This window comes from Choloepus didactylus, assembly GCF_015220235.1.
Source record: "Choloepus didactylus isolate mChoDid1 chromosome 25 unlocalized genomic scaffold, mChoDid1.pri SUPER_25_unloc2, whole genome shotgun sequence".
Lineage (NCBI taxonomy): Eukaryota > Metazoa > Chordata > Mammalia > Pilosa > Megalonychidae > Choloepus > Choloepus didactylus.
The window spans coordinates 121,974-140,277 of NW_023637607.1; the positions used below are offsets into that span (position 1 = coordinate 121,974).

Consider the following 18,304-nt stretch of genomic DNA (forward strand, 5'->3'; position numbering starts at 1 on the left):
CCACCCTCCTGACCCTACAAAGCCTTCCTCAAGCACTGCTGCTGGCTTACTCCAAGGGCATCTCCCACGCAGTGCTACATGATGGGTGGTGTCCTTCTCTCTATGTCTATTGATGTGTTACTAAAAAAAATGCTCTCCATCTCATCTCTCCAGTCTCAGGTTTTGTCAGTTTATCATCATACTATTTTTAGGGAGGGGATCCCACCTTCACCAAGAAGGACAATAGGAGGTGAGCAGAACATGGTACCTGACTGTGAAGTCATTATCTCACAACAAAGTCTTTGCATCAGGGAATTACTTGTAATCCACATGAAGCTTATTGACAAAATAGCTGAGAGATTTTGTAGCTCCAGAATTTATTCATTTAGTTAACTTACTCAGCATTTGTAGAGATGAGCTAAGATTCATTCATTCTCCAGAAGTTGCTGAACTTTCTTTCACTACAGAGATTTTGTTAAGTAGAACACATATGAAGATTTTTAAAAAGGCATGGAAAAAATTGCCAGAGAAATTACTATTTATTTCTTTGGGGATAATTTGTTCTTTGATTTACTATCTCATACCCAGAAAAAAACCTTCCAGTCAACAGTATTAATCATTGGAATGTAGTTAAGAGGAGAATTTCATGTTATCACTAGGGAAATTTTGGGTGCCCTTCTGTGCTTAAAAATATAAATTTAAAACACAAGAAAAGAGAGGACAGTAGTTTGAGGACTCATAAGCTTTTTCTGCAAAAGGCCAGAATATAAATGTTTTATGTTTTGCAGGCTATATTGTCTCTGGTATTTATGCAACTTTGTCTTTGTAATGGGAAGCCAAATGAACAGGTGTTGATGTTTCAATAAAATATTATTTACAAATAAAGTGAAGGGTTTGATTGGACCTGTTGGTTATAGTTTGCACTTGAATTGAGTCCTGTTGAAATGATGTCTTCAAATGGTCAGAATTGTGCCACCATAAATAATACAGATTCCAAAAATATATGAGAATAAAGTGAACTTTGGATACATCCAAGACCTATGAGAAAGTCTGTCAATTGTTGCAGCCTTGCTACCCATGGCAATCCTCCAAAAACTACATCATTTGCAGAGCAGCCTCCTCAGGGCCCTCTTCATTTCCCTGTTCCTCAGGCTGTAGATGAAGGGGTTCAGCATGGGAGTGACTACAGTGTACATCACTGAGGTCACTAGACATGTTCTGGAGGATGGTGAACCAGCAGAGCTCAGGTAGACCCCAAGGCCAGTGCCATAGAACAAGGAGACAACTGACAGGTGAGACCCACATGTGGAAAATGCTTTATACTTCCCTTCAGCTGAAGAAATTTTCAGAATGGAGGAGACAATCTTAGAATAAGACCATAATATTCCAGTTAAAGGAATCAAAGCCAGAATGCAAGTTTCAGTGTACATCACTATGTAATTGAAGAGGGTGTCAGAACAGGCAACCTTCTGGACTTCAGAAGGATCACAATAAAAGTATGGGATTTCTGTGTGTGGGCAGAAAGTGAGCCTCAACAGGGTCAAAGTTTGGATCATGGAGACAATGAAACTGAGGAACCAGGACCCCAGAATCAGCAGTGCACAGAGCCAGGGGTTCATGATGTTGGTATAGTTCAGGGGATGACAGATGGCCACAAATCGGTCATAGGCCATTTCAGTCAGGAGTAAACTGTCCAGGCATCCAAAAACAACAAAGAAGTAAATCTGAGTGAGGCAGCCTGCATAGGTGATAACTTTATTCTGTGTCTGGATGTTTACCAGCATTTTTGGGACAGTGGTGGAGGCAAACCCGAAGTCAGCAAAGGACAAGTTGGAGAGGAAGAAGTACATGGGTGTGTGGAGGTGGGAGTCTGAGATGATTGCCAGTATGATGAACAGGTTCCCGGAGAAAATGACCAGGTACATGTACAGGAACAGCCCAAAGAGAATGAATTGAATGAATGTCTTCTCTGAAAATCCCAGGAGGAGGAATTCTGAAACACTTGTTTGATTTTCTGATTCCATGTGGATAATACACCTGTCAGGTTACAGACAAAAGCAAGAATAAATAATCAACAAACAGACAATACCAAAATGTGTTTGGCTTTCATTGGAAATTAAGAAATGAATAAAATACTTATTTTGTGTAATTATCTTCAGTTGGGCAAGATGATAACATGTTACAATATTTTGCCTATGTCAACTTTCTAAAATTCTGTTTTATTAGAAATCCTGTCAGACATTACACTTTTATAAAGATATTTTATTGCATCTTACAAGGTGTTTAAAAATATAATAGAGAAAGCTGCATGGCATTATTATTCTGTTTCCTAATGCTATCCTCCATCCATTTTAGCTTTTTGGGAATTGGGAAAAATATGCCAAATTTTAAGTAAATTGCTATTACATTTTTAATTTCATTAAGAATGATCCTTTCCATTCATTTGGAAAAGATTATTATTTTTACAGTTTTCAATGTGTTCCTTCAAATATGCAGTATATTTAATCTTGTTTTTAATCTTTCCATAGAGCTTAAAATATCAAATAAAAATTAATATAGACACTATGCATTAGGTAAATCGTTGTTTGTGATCAAGATTCAGTGTTTGTTTATGATCAAGATTCAGTGTTTTTAAACATTCATATGCTCACATGACACATAGTTTTAAAAATGTTTACAATATAATTATAAAAAGTACAACTAAATATACCATTATTAGCTTCCAAAGCAGGTGCTAACAAATAACATAAATGCAAGAATAACTAATGAAATCATCAAAAGAAAACTACAGAGTTTATAAATGCCAATTATCTTAGAAAAACAAACTTCTGGCTTGTGGAATCTAAAAAACAATGGGAAATGATGAAGCAAGAGTGAAGATTTATAGAAGGGCTATGATTATACACAGGGAGGATATTTTCATTATTATTTGTAATAGATATAATCATCTGTCTTCTATGTGAACATGTTGGAAAACCTTGATGTACCTAAGTTATTTTTGGTAAAACATAATTAATCATATTTGATCTAAAATAAAGTGGAATTTTCCATAATCAGTAAAGTAAATGACTAATCAACAGTAGTTGCCTTTGCAGAGCACCCTGCTGGGATCCCCTGGGGCAGACCAAAGAAATTTCTTTTAAACTCACAGAGGAAATAACAATACTTTCTAGAGCCACTCTCCACTAACAGTAGTCAGAGGGTTTATACTATTCATAAGAAAATAAAAATAGATTGGTCAATGTAGGAATGGCAAATGAGCTTACAAATGATAACTGACAATTGAAAACCCTGACAGATATAAACTCTTAAGTTAAAAAACTAATGCATGATGTTGGCATGTGAATATCAGCAGATCATAACAAAATAATTAGCTTTAATATCTACAGCACTGATCAGTTAGGACTAAGAATAGAAAAAAGGATTCTAGTCAGAATACTAACAAGGAGAATATTCAAATACCAGTAACATTTTTAGTCTATACTCATTGGAAAGAAGGCCATTTTCCTTGCCCATCGAACAGTGAATCTTTTCATGCATTCTATAATGGCCTCATCTTACAACCCTATGATGTATGCAGTGATTTTATTATACTCATTTTACAGATGAACGATTGTGTGCAGTGAATAAATGTTGAATGAATAAATGGTGATATAAATAAATGATTGAATGTGTGAGTTCTCACTTGTTTGGAAGGGAGATTGAGACATGGCAAAGAGAAGAGAATGGATGTTTGAGGCAAAGTAAAGAGAAACTGAAGAGGAAGTAAATATTGTGACCTTGAATTTGTGAAAGAACAAGCCCAGAGTTGAAAGGCAATGGGGGAGGCGGGGCAAGATGGCAGACTGGTGAGCTGTAAGTTTTAGTTACTCCTCCAGGAAAGTAGGTAAAAAGCCAGGAACTGCGTGGACTGGACACCACAGAGCAATCTGTCTTTGGGCATACTTCATACAACACTCATGAAAACGTGGAACTGCTGAGATCAGCGAAATCTGTAAGTTTTTGCGGCCAGGGGACCCGCGCCCCTCCCTGCCAGGCTCAGTCCCGGGGGAGGAGGGGCTGTCAGCTCCGGGAAGGAGAAGGGAGAACTGCAGTGGCTGCTCTTATCGGAAACTCATTCTACTGATTCAAACTCCAACCATAGATAGACTGAGACCAGACACCAGAGAATCTGCGAGCAGCCAGCCCAGCAGAGAGGAGACAGGCATAGAAAAAAAACAACACGAAAAACTCCAAAATAAAAGCAGAGGATTTTTGGAGTTCTGGTGAACACAGAAAGGGGAAGGGCGGAGCTCAGGCCTTGAGGCACATATGCAAATCCCGAAGCAAAGCTGATCTCTCTGCCCTGTGGACCTTTCCTTAATGGCCCTGGTTGCTTTGTCTATTAGCATTTCAATAACCCATTAGATCTCTGAGGAGGGCCGTTTTTTTTTTTGTTTTTTTTGTTTTTTTTGTTTTTTTTTTAAAATCCTTTTTTCTTTTAATAAAACAATTACTCTAAGAAGCCCAATACAGAAAGCTTCAAAGAATTGCAATTTGGGCACGTCAAGACAAGAGAAGAACTAAGAGAGCTCTGAGAAAAAAGGCAATAATCCAGTGGCTGAGAAAATTCACTAAACAACACAACTTCCCAAGAAAAGGGGGGTGTCCGCTCACAGCCACCATCCTGGTGGACAGGAAACACTCCTGCCCATCGCCAGCCCCATAGCCCAGAGCTGCCCCAGACAACCCAGTGTGACGGAAGGGCTTCAAATAACAGGCACACACCACAAAACTGGGCGTGGACATTAGCCTTCCCTGCAACCTCAGCTGAATGTCCCAGAGCTGGGAAGGTGGAGCAGTGTGAATTAACAAAGCCCCATTCAGCCATCATTTGAGCAGACTGGGAGCCTCCCTACACAGCCCAGCAGCCCAGAACTGCCCTGTGGGGACGGCACTCACCTGTGACATAGCACAGTCATCCCTCAACAGAGGAACCGGGGTGCACAGCCTGGAAGAGGGGCCCACTTGCAAGTCTCAGGAGCCATACGCCAATACCAAAGACTTGTGGGTCAGTGGCAGAGACAAACTGTGGCAGGACTGAACTGAAGGATTAGACTATTGCAGCAGCTTTAAAACTCTAGGATCATCAGGGAGATTTGATTGTTAGGGCCACCCCCCCTCCCCGACTGCCCAGAAACAAGCCCCACATACAGGGCGGGCAACACCAACTACACACGCAAGCTTGGTACACCAATTGGGCCCCACAAGACTCACTCCCCCACTCACCAAAAAGGCTAAGCAGGGGAGAACTGGCTTGTGGAGAACAGGTGGCTCGTGGATGCCACCTGCTGGTTAGTTAGAGAAAGTGTACTCCACGAAGCTGTAGATCTGACAAATTAGAGATAAGGACTTCAATAGGTCTACAAACCCTAAAAGAACCCTATCAAGTTCAGCAAATGCCACGAGGCCAAAAACAACAGAAAATTATAAAGCATATGAAAAAACCAGACGATATGGATAACCCAAGCCCAAGCACCCAAATCAAAAGACCAGAAGAGACACAGCACCTAGAGCAGCTACTCAAAGAACTAAAGATGAACAATGAGACCATAGTACGGGATATGAAGGAAATCAAGAAGACCCTAGAAGAGCATAAAGAAGACATTGCAAGACTAAATAAAAAAATGGATGATCTTATGGAAATTAAAGAAACTGTTGACCAAATTAAAAAGATTCTGGACACTCATACTACAAGACTAGAGGAAGTTGAACAACGAATCAGTGACCTGGAAGATGACAGAATGGAAAATGAAAGCATAAAAGAAAGAATGGGGAAAAAAATTGAAAAACTCGAAATGGACCTCAGGGATATGATAGATAATATGAAACGTCCGAATATAAGACTCATTGGTGTCCCAGAAGGGGAAGAAAAGGGTAAAGGTCTAGGAAGAGTATTCAAAGAAATTATTGGGGAAAACTTCCCAAATCTTCTAAACAACATAAATACACAAATCATAAATGCTCAGCGAACTCCAAATAGAATAAATCCAAAAAAACCCACTCCGAGACATATACTGATCACACTGTCAAACATAGAAGAGAAGGAGCAAGTTCTGAAAGCAGCAAGAGAAAAGCAATTCACCACATACAAAGGAAACAGCATAAGACTAAGTAGTGACTACTCAGCAGCCACCATGGAGGCAAGAAGGCAGTGGCACGATATATTTAAAATTCTGAGTGAGAGGAATTTCCAGCCAAGAATACTTTATCCAGCAAAGCTCTCCTTCAAATTTGAGGGAGAGCTTAAATTTTTCACAGACAAAGAAATGCTGAGAGAATTTGCTAACAAGAGACCTGCCCTACTGGAGATACTAAAGGGAGCCCTACAGACAGAGAAACAAAGACAGGACAGAGAGACTTGGAGAAAGGTTCAGTACTAAAGAGATTCGGTATGGGTACAATAAAGGATATTAATAGAGAGAGGGAAAAATATGGCAAACATAAACCAAAGGATAAGATGGCCGATTCAAGAAATGCCTTCACGGTTTTAACGTTGAATGTAAATGGATTAAACTCCCCAATTAAAAGATATAGATTCGCAGAATGGATCAAAAAAAATGAACCATCAATATGTTGCATACAAGAGACTCAGACACAGGGACACAAAGAAACTGAAAGTGAAAGGATGGAAAAAAATATTTCATGCAAGCTACAGCCAAAAGAAAGCAGGTGTAGCAATATTAATCTCAGATAAAATAGACTTCAAATGCAGGGATGTTTTGAGAGACAAAGAAGGCCACTACATACTAATAAAAGGGGCAATTCAGCAAGAAGAAATAACAATCGTAAATGTCTATGCACCCAATCAAGGTGCCACAAAATACATGAGAGAAACATTGGCAAAACTAAAGGAAGCAATTGATGTTTCCACAATAATTGTGGGAGACTTCAACACATCACTCTCTCTTATAGATAGATCAACCAGACAGAAGACCAATAAGGAAATTGAAAACCTAAACAATCTGATAAATGAATTAGATTTAACAGACATCTACAGGACATTACATCCCAAATCACCAGGATACACATACTTTTCTAGTGCTCACGGAACTTTCTCCAGAATAGATCATATGCTGGGACATAAAACAAGCCTCAATAAATTTAAAAAGATTGAAATTATTCAAAGCACATTCTCTGACCACAATGGAATACAATTAGAAGTCAATAACCATCAGAGACTTAGAAAATTCACAAATACCTGGAGGTTAAACAACACACTCCTAAACAATCAGTGGGTTAAAGAAGAAATAGCAAGAGAAATTGCTAAATATATAGAGACGAATGAAAATGAGAACACAACATACCAAAACCTATGGGATGCAGCAAAAGCAGTGCTAAGGGGGAAATTTATAGCACTAAACAGCATATATTAAAAAGGAAGAAAGAGCCAAAATCAAAGAACTAATGGATCAACTGAAGAAGCTAGAAAATGAACAGCAAACCAATCCTAAACCAAGTAGAAGAAAAGAAATAACAAGGATTAAAGCAGAAATAAATGACATAGAGAACAAAAAAACAATAGAGAGGATAAATATCACCAAAAGTTGGTTCTTTGAGAAGATCAACAAGATTGACAAGCACCTAGCTAGACTGACAAAATCAAAAAGAGAGAAGACCCATATAAACAAAATAATGAATGAAAAAGGTGACATAACTGCAGATCCTGAAGAAATTAAAAAAATTATAAGAGGATATTATGAACAACTGTATGGCAACAAACTGGATAATGTAGAAGAAATGGACAATTTCCTGGAAACATATGAACAACCTAGACTGACCAGAGAAGAAATAGAAGACCTCAACCAACCCATCACAAGCAAAGAGATCCAATCAGTCATCAAAAATCTTCCCACAAATAAATGCCCAGGGCCAGACGGCTTCACAGGGGAATTCTACCAAACTTTCCAGAAAGAACTGACACCAATCTTACTCAAACTCTTTCAAAACATTGAAAAAAATGGAACACTACCTAACTCATTTTATGAAGCTAACATCAATCTAATACCAAAACCAGGCAAAGATGCTACAAAAAAGGAAAACTACCGGCCAATCTCCCTAATGAATATAGATGCAAAAATCCTCAACAAAATACTTGCAAATCGAATCCAAAGACACATTAAAAAAATCATACACCATGACCAAGTGGGGTTCATTCCAGGCATGCAAGGATGGTTCAACATAAGAAAAACAATCAATGTATTACAACACATTAAAAACTTGAAAGGGAAAAATCAATTGATCATCTCAATAGATGCTGAAAAAGCATTTGACAAAATCCAGCATCCCTTTTTGATAAAAACACTTCAAAAGGTAGGAATTGAAGGAAACTTCCTCAACATGATAAAGAGCATATATGAAAAACCCACAGCCAGCATAGTACTCAATGGTGAGAGACTGAAAGCCTTCCCTCTAAGATCAGGAACAAGACAAGGATGCCTGCTGTCACCACTGTTATTCAACATTGTGCTGGAAGTGCTAGCCAGGGCAATCCGGCAAGACAAAGAAATAAAAGGCATCCAAATTGGAAAAGAAGAAGTAAAACTGTCATTGTTTGCAGACGATATGATCTTATATCTAGAAAACCCTGAGAAATCGACGATACAGCTACTAGAGCTAATAAACAAATTTAGCAAAGTAGCGGGATACAAGATTAATGCACATAAGTCAGTAATTTTTCTATATGCTAAAAATGAACAAACTGAAGAGACACTCAAGGAAAAGATACCATTTTCAATAGGAACTAAAAAAATCAAGTACCTAGGAATAAACTTAACCAAAGATGTAAAAGACCTATACAAAGAAAACTACATAACTCTACTAAAAGAAATAGAAGGAGACCTTAAAAGATGGAAAAATATTCCATGTTCATGGATAGGAAGGCTAAATGTCACTAAGATGTCAATTCTACCCAAACTCATCTACAGATTCAATGCAATCCCAATCAAAATTCCAACAACCTACTTTGCAGACTTGGAAAAGCTAGTTATCAAATTTATTTGGAAAGGGAAGATGCCTCGAATTGCTAAAGACACTCTAAAAAAGAAAAACGAAGTGGGAGGACTTACACTCTCTGACTTTGAAGCTTATTATAAAGCCACAGTTGCCAAAACAGCATGGTACTGGCACAAAGATAGACATATAGATCAATGGAATCGAATTGAGAATTCAGAGATAGACCCTCAGATCTATGGCCGACTGATCTTTGATAAGGCCCCCAAAGTCACCGAACTGAGCCATAATGGTCTTTTCAACAAATGGGGCTGGGAGAGTTGGATATCCATATCCAAAAGAATGAAAGAGGACCTCTACCTCACCCCCTACACAAAAATTAACTCAAAATGGACCAAAGATCTCAATATAAAAGAAAGTACCATAAAACTCCTAGAAGATAATGTAGGAAAACATCTTCAAGACCTTGTATTAGGAGGCCACTTCCTAGACTTTACACCCAAAGCACAAGCAACAAAAGAGAAAATAGATAAATGGGAACTCCTCAAGTTTAGAAGTTTCTGCACCTCAAAGGAATTTCTCAAAAAGGTAAAGAGGCAGCCAACTCAATGGGAAAAAATTTTTGGAAACCATGTATCTGACAAAAGACTGATATCTTGCATATACAAAGAAATCCTACAACTCAATGACAATAGTACAGACAGCCCAATTATAAAATGGGCAAAAAATATGAAAAGACAGTTCTCTGAAGAGGAAATACAAATGGCCAAGAAACACATGAAAAAATGTTCAGCTTCACTAGCTATTAGAGAGATGCAAATTAAGACCACAATGAGATACCATCTAACACCGGTTAGATTGGCTGCCATTAAACAAACAGGAAACTACAAATGCTGGAGGGGATGTGGAGAAATTGGAACTCTTATTCATTGTTGGTGGGACTGTATAATGGTTCAGCCGCTCTGGAAGTCAGTCTGGCAGTTCCTTAGAAAACTAGATATAGAGGTACCATTCGATCCATCAATTGCACTTCTCGGTATGTACCCGGAAGATCGGAAAGCAGTGACACGAACAGATATCTGCACGCCAATGTTCATAGCAGCATTATTCACAATTGCCAAGAGATGGAAACAACCCAAACGTCCTTCAACAGATGAGTGGATAAATAAAATGTGGTATATACACACGATGGAATACTACGCGGCAGTAAGAAGGAACGATCTGGTGAAACATATGACAACATGGATGAACCTTGAAGACATAATGCTGAGCGAAATAAGCCAGGCACAAAAAGAGAAATATTATATGCTACCACTAATGTGAACTTTGAAAAATGTAAAACAAATGGTTTATTATGTAGAATGTAAGGGAACTAGCAGTAGAGAGCAATTAAGGAAGGGGGAACAATAATCCAAGAAGAACAGATAAGCTATTTAACGTTCTGGGGATGCCCAGAAATGACTATGGTCTGTTAATTTCTGATGGATGTAGTACGAACAAGTTCACTGAAATGTTGCTATATTATGTAACTTTCTTGGGGTAAAGTAGGAACATGTTGGAAGTTAAGCAGTTATCTTAGGTTAGTTGTCTTTTTCTTACTCCCTTGTTATGGTCTCTTTGAAATGTTCTTTTATTGTATGTTTGTTTTCTTTTTAACTTTTTTTTCATACAGTTGATTTAAAAAAGAAGGGAAAGTTAAAAAAAAAAATAAAAGAAAAAAGACAAACAAGGAAAAAAAAAAAAAGACGTAGTGCCCCCTTGAGGAGCCTGTGGAGAATGCAGGGGTATTCGCCTACCCCACCTCCATGGTTGCTAACATGACCACAGACATAGGGGACTGGTGGTTTGATGGGTTGAGCCCTCTACCATAAGTTTTACCCTTGGGAAGACGGTTGCTGCAAAGGAGAGGCTAGGCCTCCCTGTATTTGTGCCTAAGAGTCTCCTCCTGAATGCCTCTTTGTTGCTCAGATGTGGCCCTCTCTCTCTGGCTAAGCCAACTTGAAAGGTGAAATCACTGCCCTCCCCCCTACGTGGGATCAGACACCCAGGGAAGTGAATCTCCCTGGCAACGTGGAATATGACTCCCGGGGAGGAATGTAGACCCGGCATCGTGGGATGGAGAACATCTTCTTGACCAAAAGGGGGATGTGAAAGGAAATGAAATAAGCTTCAGTGGCAGAGAGATTCCAAAACGAGCCGAGAGATCACTCTGGAGGGCACTCTTACGCACACTTTAGACAACCTTTTTTAGGTTCTAAAGAATTGGGGTAGCTGGTGGTGGATACCTGAAACTATTAAACTACAACCCAGAAGCCATGAATCTCGAAGACAGTTGTATAAAAATGTAGCTTATGAGGGGTGACAATGGGATTGGGAAAGCCATAAGGACCACACTCCACTTTGTCTAGTTTATGGATGGATGTGTAGAAAAGTAGGGGAAGGAAACAAACAGACAAAGGTACCCAGTGTTCTTTTTTACTTCAATTGCTCTTTTTCACTCTAATTATTATTCTTGTTATTTTTGTGTGTGTGCTAATGAAGGTGTCAGGGATTGATTTAGGTGATGAATGTACAACTATGTAATGGTACTGTAAACAATCGAAAGTACAATTTGTTTTGTATGACTGCGTGGTATACGAATATATCTCAATAAAATGATGATTAAAAAAAAAAAAAAAGAAAGGCAATGGAATGCAGTGATGGCAAAATGACCACCCAGAACTAGAGATTTAAAGGGCGTAGGATTCTTAGGACATGTGCCTCTCCCTTCTCTTTGTCTTTCTCTGTCTTTGGGGAGTTACTGCTCCTCACATCCTCCTCTCCCTCTCCCCCTCTCTTTTCAAAATGGGAATGGGAGAGTGCAGACATGTTTAGCTACCCTCATGTGACACACCTCAGGGGCACAAGTGAGTTTATTATCAGTCTGGGAAGGGAAGGCTGTAGATAAAGGTCATAGGGTGATATTTGCAGTCTTGGGTTTCAGCAGTTGAATTCTCATGTCCCATAGTGCTCCTATAGTCTTTGAGCCCTTTACCTTACAGGGAGCTAGTGGTACAAAAAACACAGGTATTTGTTTACTCACTATATCACATGGTACAATTTGTGCCCAGTGATTGAATCCCAAACTTCAGGACATCTTCTTGCAAGAGCTTTCCTTTCATATATTGTGATATTCACTGTGAAGAATTCTTTAGGCAAATATTGATAGAGACCCTGAACTGTAGATTTTCCAAACCCAGAGAGAATTAGGCAGCCATTGGTTCAAGTGTCATTGGGCCCCAGTACCTTCACCTAGAGATGTGGTGATGCCATGTGAACAAACCCAGCCTCACCTAGAACAACCAGGAGCATCCCACCATGGTCACTTAGATCTCTTGAAGGTGGACAAAAAACAAGGGAAATCATTGCTTCACCACAGACATCATGGGGGTATCTCCAACTCCATATACAAGCACCTTCATAATCTGGTAATTCTGTGTTCAGGTTACAACTTTAGGGAAGGGAAAGTTTATTTATGCAACTCATATATGACTGCTGCTTAAAAGTCATGCCTTCCATTGAATTATGCATAGGCAAACCCTTTAAACAAATCCAAATGCAAATCAAATAAGGGTCATATGGTGACTTATTAACTGAATCCACAAAAATCATGTAAATGATAGAAGAAACTGTTTTCAAATTTTATTGGTTCAGTTTTCATGTCTTCACTACCAGGGATTCAGAAGGCTCTTGTCACTGAGCTGGGAGTTGCACTTTTACCTGTTGGGTCATTGTTTCCTGCTGATTTATGCAGAATACTGGGATGTCAGGGCAATGATATAGTGTCCCTGCCCCCTGCCTCCTAGAGGAGGTTCTTGTGGGTGAGGTCTTCAGCTCAGTTAGAAACAGTTCAAGAAATTGAAATTTGTGGTGGGTTTTCTTGAAATAAATGAACTGATGACATTGCTCATGACATCACATAGTGTGCCCTTTTCAAGATTATAAGGGAGATGTCTGTTTTTTGAATTGATGTATGGAAAGGTCATACGTCTATTAGGAAAATGGCCTGTTTTAATACTATGGATACTAGGAAACTTGAAGTCAGTTACTTTGCCAGTGATTGATTTCCCAGTATACTTGTTCTCCTCTTCCTTATAAACTCACTCTTCACCTCTATTCCTAGGAAAATGTGAATAAAAGCTTTCCTTCTCCAAAACCTCCATGAACACAGGACTTACCAGAAAATCTGGATGCCCCCAGCAGCATCACTAGATGGTTTTGGCTCTGCTGGAATTCCCTTATCTGGAAACTGTGTGTAGGAAAGGCAGAGTGATGGTGTGAGGTGCTAGCTTTCTGCAGTGGAAGGACATTTTACTGAGCCCCAGTGAGGGTGCTCTTAGCCTTGCCTGTTGCCCTGTGGATGAGAGAATTTACCTTCTCTGGAAATCCAGAGGCTGAATTCTCAGAGTGCCTCATTAAATTTATTGTTTTATTTTTTACTCTATTCACTCAGTAATTGTGTTACCTGGAGACCCAGGGGCAATAAGTAAAAGGAAATATTTATGCCTGCTCTCTCCCCATGGTTTCAGTTTCTGGCACCAGATGCATACACATTCCCTAATTAGTGGAGCCAGTACTCCTGAAAAAGTCCTCCCTTAGGTGATATACCATCTCCTGTAGGGATCACATAAGGGCCACTCATGGGTCTCTAAGCTGTTGTATGTGAAACTGAGTCCCCAAGCCTGACTCAGAGATGTGGCAATGTCTTCTGACCACTCTGAACTCACAAAGGATCCCCCTTGAAACTTCATCCTGACATCTAGTGTACACTCTGCAAATGGGCACTAGAGAAAATGGATCATTATTCCATTTGAGTAGGAGTTAAAACAGTCTCAATTCTGTTTAGAGAAAGAACTCTCACAGCTCATGTCCCCCAGGTCCAGTTCCTCAGTTTTTGCATGTGGGATAAACACATACACAATTCAAAGTCACTGGGAAGATTTTTCTGTCTATAAACCAGGTCGAATATTCAGAGCAAATGTGGTAGATAGTAAATATTTTAGGCTTTAAAAACACGTTACTGATGACTGTGATTATGGATGAAAGGAACATTAAGTTCATGTATGACAGAAGGAGGAAAGATAGAACATAAAGACTGGGAATTATAACTCAGTAAAACATAGAGAGGTCAATCATGGTGATTAAATGTACAGATACAAAAATGTTTTAACATAAGGAAAAAATTGCGCATCAACTTTGCAAGGTGTTGAAAATGGAGTGGTTTCAGGAGATGAATACAATCAATGCAAATTAGAGTCTATAGTTAACAGTAACATTGTAATATGCTTCTATTAATTGTAACAAAGGCAATATATCACAGCTAAATGTCTGTAAGAGCTGGATAAAAGGGAGAGGTATGGGAATCCTGGTGGTGGTCTTGTTATCTGTTCTTTTTATTTTATTTTTTTCTTTTCTCATTTTTATTCATCATTTTTTATCTTTTTCTTGTTTTCTTTCCTTTATCTCCCCTTCCTCTTTCTTTGCAGAAGAAATGGAAACATCCTCATATAAATTGTGGTGGGGAATGCTTATCTATGTGATTATACTACGATCAATTGATTATTTGCTACCTAGGGTGAATTGTATGGTGTGTTAATAAAACTATTTAAACAATAAACAGATACAAGTGCTGAAGCCATGTGTGGATAGGGTTGTACCTAATCACTGTTTGTGGGGAAGTTGAATGGTGCAGCTTATGTAGAGGGCAGTGTGGTGGTCCCACAAGAATCTAAGTGTGGGATTGCTACATCATCCTGTAACCACTTTATCAGATATATACTGGAAGAACTGAGAGAAGGGACATGAATGGACATTTAACACTGGTGTTTATGGTTGCAGTATTCACAGATCACAATGGATGGATGTGGCCTAAGGGTACATTGATGAATAGAATATCAAACTGTGGTGTATGCATACAAATGAATATTGAGCAGCTGCAGGAAGGGATGAAGTTGTGAGATATGCAAGTAGGTGAATGGAACTTGAGGACGGTATGTAGAGTGAAATAAACCAGAAATGTACAGGCAAATATTATAAAACCTCACAAATATGGAGTAACTGTAATGAACAAATGCTGAGAATTTAAGCTAAGTGCATACATTATCAGAAGTACCCTTACAGTAAAGGTTCATAGGTTGTAAGCTCTTATGGCAGATACATCTATTCCTGAGTTGTAAAGGTTATTTACAAATTCTGAGAGGCTGACTTCTGGTTTATAATATGATCAGTCCCTGGAACCTCAGGTATCAGTGTGACACCTGAGACTCAGAGCCAGAGTTTGGCAGTTATAAATGTTAGCATTACCCCAAGCAGCAAATGTTAAAGAGGGTGAAAAAGAATTCAGACATCAATTAGAGATATGAATGAAATGAAATTGGTTAGGACTGAGGTAATCAGAGTGAAAGGTGAAGACAATATTGACAGTGTTTTAAAACTTCAACATCTATGTGAGACCAAATGAAGAGATGTTGATTCAGTGCAAAATCTGTATTTTCTGTAGCACACTATATAATTTAACTTATATGGTCAGTTTATTCAAATACCATAATTATATTGAACTTTGAGTAGGGAATGAGCTGTGGTTGGTTCGTACAGCATAGTGTGAAGCCCTGATGCATCCCAGAGTAATTTTGGTAGAGTATAAAATGCATTTTCAAAGCCCCCTTGATGAACTGGGGTAAAATGGAAAATGTTAAACTTCCCCACCTGTGGAATTGCTGATATTCTAACAAGCCATGGAGACTACCAATTTAGAAGACCAAGCCCTTGATTTGGGGCTTGCCCTTATGTAACTAGTTACTGCATAAGAGGGACATGACTCCTAGGGGTGTAAATCTCCCTGGCAATCTGGGACAGGACTCCCATGGATGTGCCAAGATCCAGCATCCTGGGATTGATAAAGCTTTCTTAACCAAAAGTGTGAAGGAGAATCAAACAAAATAAAATTTCAGATGCTGAGAGATTTCAAATGGAGTCAAGAGATAATTCTGGAGATTATTCTTTAGTGATATATACATTAATTTTTAGTGTATTGGAATAGCTAGAAGAAAATAACTGAAACTGTTGAATTGCTACTTTTAGCCTTGCTTCTTGAAGATGATGGTATTGCTATATAGCTTACATGATGTGACCATGTGATGTGAAAATCTTGTGTCCAGTGTGTGGACAGATGAATAGGAAAATGGGGTCAAAAATAAAATCAATAATGGAGGGATTGGGATGTTTTGGATGTTCTTTTATGCTCTAAATTTTATTCTTATTTGCATTTTTTGGAGAAATGAAAATGCTCAATAATTGATTGTGCTTAACACACAACTATATAATGGTACTGTGAACAATTAATTGTACACTTTGGATCACTGTATAGTATGTGAATATATCTCAATGAAGTTAAATTAAAAAATCCATGTTCTCTTTTTCAACCATTTTATCCCTCTGTTTTATGTGAATGCAGCTGTAGTCATCAGTACAGGCTTGAGGGGGTTCTTTTTTTTAATGCCCTGTGTTCCTATAACAAGTAATCACAAATGGGTGACTTAAAACAACAGTAATTTATTATTTAACATTTCTGGAGGCACAAATACTAAAATCAGGTGTCCACAGGGCCATGCTTCATCTGCAGTCTGCTGGACTGAAACCTTCTTCACCTTTTCTGGATTCTACTGATAGTTGGAGATCATGGACTTGTGGCTGCATCACTCCAGTTTCTGCTTCTGTATTCTCCTAGACTTCTCCTCTTCCTTCTTTGCATCTACCCTATGTTTCCCTTAGGAGGATGCTTGATGTTAGATTTAGGATCCATTTGGATAAGCTGGGATAATTTTATAAAAATATCCTTCACGTTTTATCTGCAAAGAACTTTTTCCAAATAAGTTCTCAATTATTAGTTCTCAATGGGGCATTAGGAGGCACACATATCTTTTGGGTCCCAGTGAAGACCATATAATGTGTTGGAATAAAATTTTGTACAAAACGGGCTGGAAGAGGGAGACGGCCAATGGGCTGTAGATGGCTGACCCCTGACTTAGAAAGTATAATCAGCCATAAGGGCTGGTATATCACAGAGGACACTGTAAAATTAAAAGTAGAAATCACATACTTCCTTTCCTCTAGCAGTTACATCATGCAAGCCCTGCCACAACTCACCAGCCCAAAATCATTTAATTGTCAGACCCTACACCTGCTGACCCTCCTCCTCGCAGCATTACTGCTCCCTGTGCTCCCAAGTGCTTCACACCTGAGCTCCAGGGAGGGTGAATGGAGACCTAACCAAGTGCTGTCTTCTGGTTTTGAACTAATAGGTAAAATAGCCTAAGAAGCAATTCCCTTGCTAATATTTCTTGGTATAACACTTTGGGACCCCTTAAAGGGTGTAAGGGGGAGGATCACTGTGATTACATTATGGCCACACTGCTCAGCCCTGTGACTAAGGGAGAGACTTAGAATCTTTGAGCTGTTTCCTTATCTAGAGATAAGAATAAAATCATGTCTACCTCATAAGGTAACAGTAGATAATCAGTGTTGATATGCAGATTTGAGCTGTACCTGGAACATATCAGCATATGCTAAGTTGCCTGCTCTTTCCGATCTATGGGTGCAGGTACACACTTTCCCACTTACTGGTGCAGAGGGTTCAGCTGCTGCTGTAGGATATTGGACAGCTCTTTGCATGTGGTGATTCAACTGGGTGGGGTCTCTGATCCTGCTGTCTTATCCATGGGCAGCAGTGTCAGCTTTTCCCACTGAAATGCTTGAGGCTAAAGAGAGCATTGAGAATGTTCAAGGCCGCCTAGGGTCTTGGCTCAGAAATGGCCTGCTGGAACCTCCACCCACATAGCACTAGAGAAAGAAGAAAACATGGACCCAGACATTGTCATGGTATGAACCAGTGTGCATTGTAGAGAATGAATAACCGTCTCCACAATGTTTGCATACTTTATTAGCACCTGTTACTTATGTATTACTTTTAGTATAATCATAGCCACTTATATTTGATATAAAGTTTCTAGTCCCTTTTGACAATTCCACAGTTTCCCTCTCTATGTTAATGCTGGCTACTCTCAATAGGAAAGTGAAGTGTATTGGCTTCCTAATGCTGTGTTACCAACAACCCTACAATGCAGAGACTTAATCAACAATCACTTATGTCCTTGTCAGTGGGTGGATTTTATAATCTTGGCTGAGATCTTCATGTATTTTTTGTCATTTCTGCTCTTCCAGACATTGCTCACTCATATTTTCATGGCTCAGCTGACTGAGGACTTGCTAGGGTTGCCATGCCTGGGAAGCAGGTTGC

The 18,304-nt window shown here is 39.0% G+C and overlaps 1 protein-coding gene across 1 annotated transcript in view; it reads right to left on the reverse strand.

The window, feature by feature from the left end:
• Nucleotides 1-1,079: 1,079 nt before the first annotated feature.
• LOC119525516 (olfactory receptor 7C1-like) overlaps nt 1,080-18,304 on the reverse strand; it is a 76,057-nt gene continuing 58,832 nt past the window's right edge. The window contains exon 2 of the mRNA XM_037824304.1: nt 1,080-2,016. Within this exon, the coding sequence (XP_037680232.1) occupies nt 1,080-2,003 (924 nt within the window). The 5' untranslated portion in view covers nt 2,004-2,016. The remainder of the gene's footprint in view (nt 2,017-18,304) is intronic.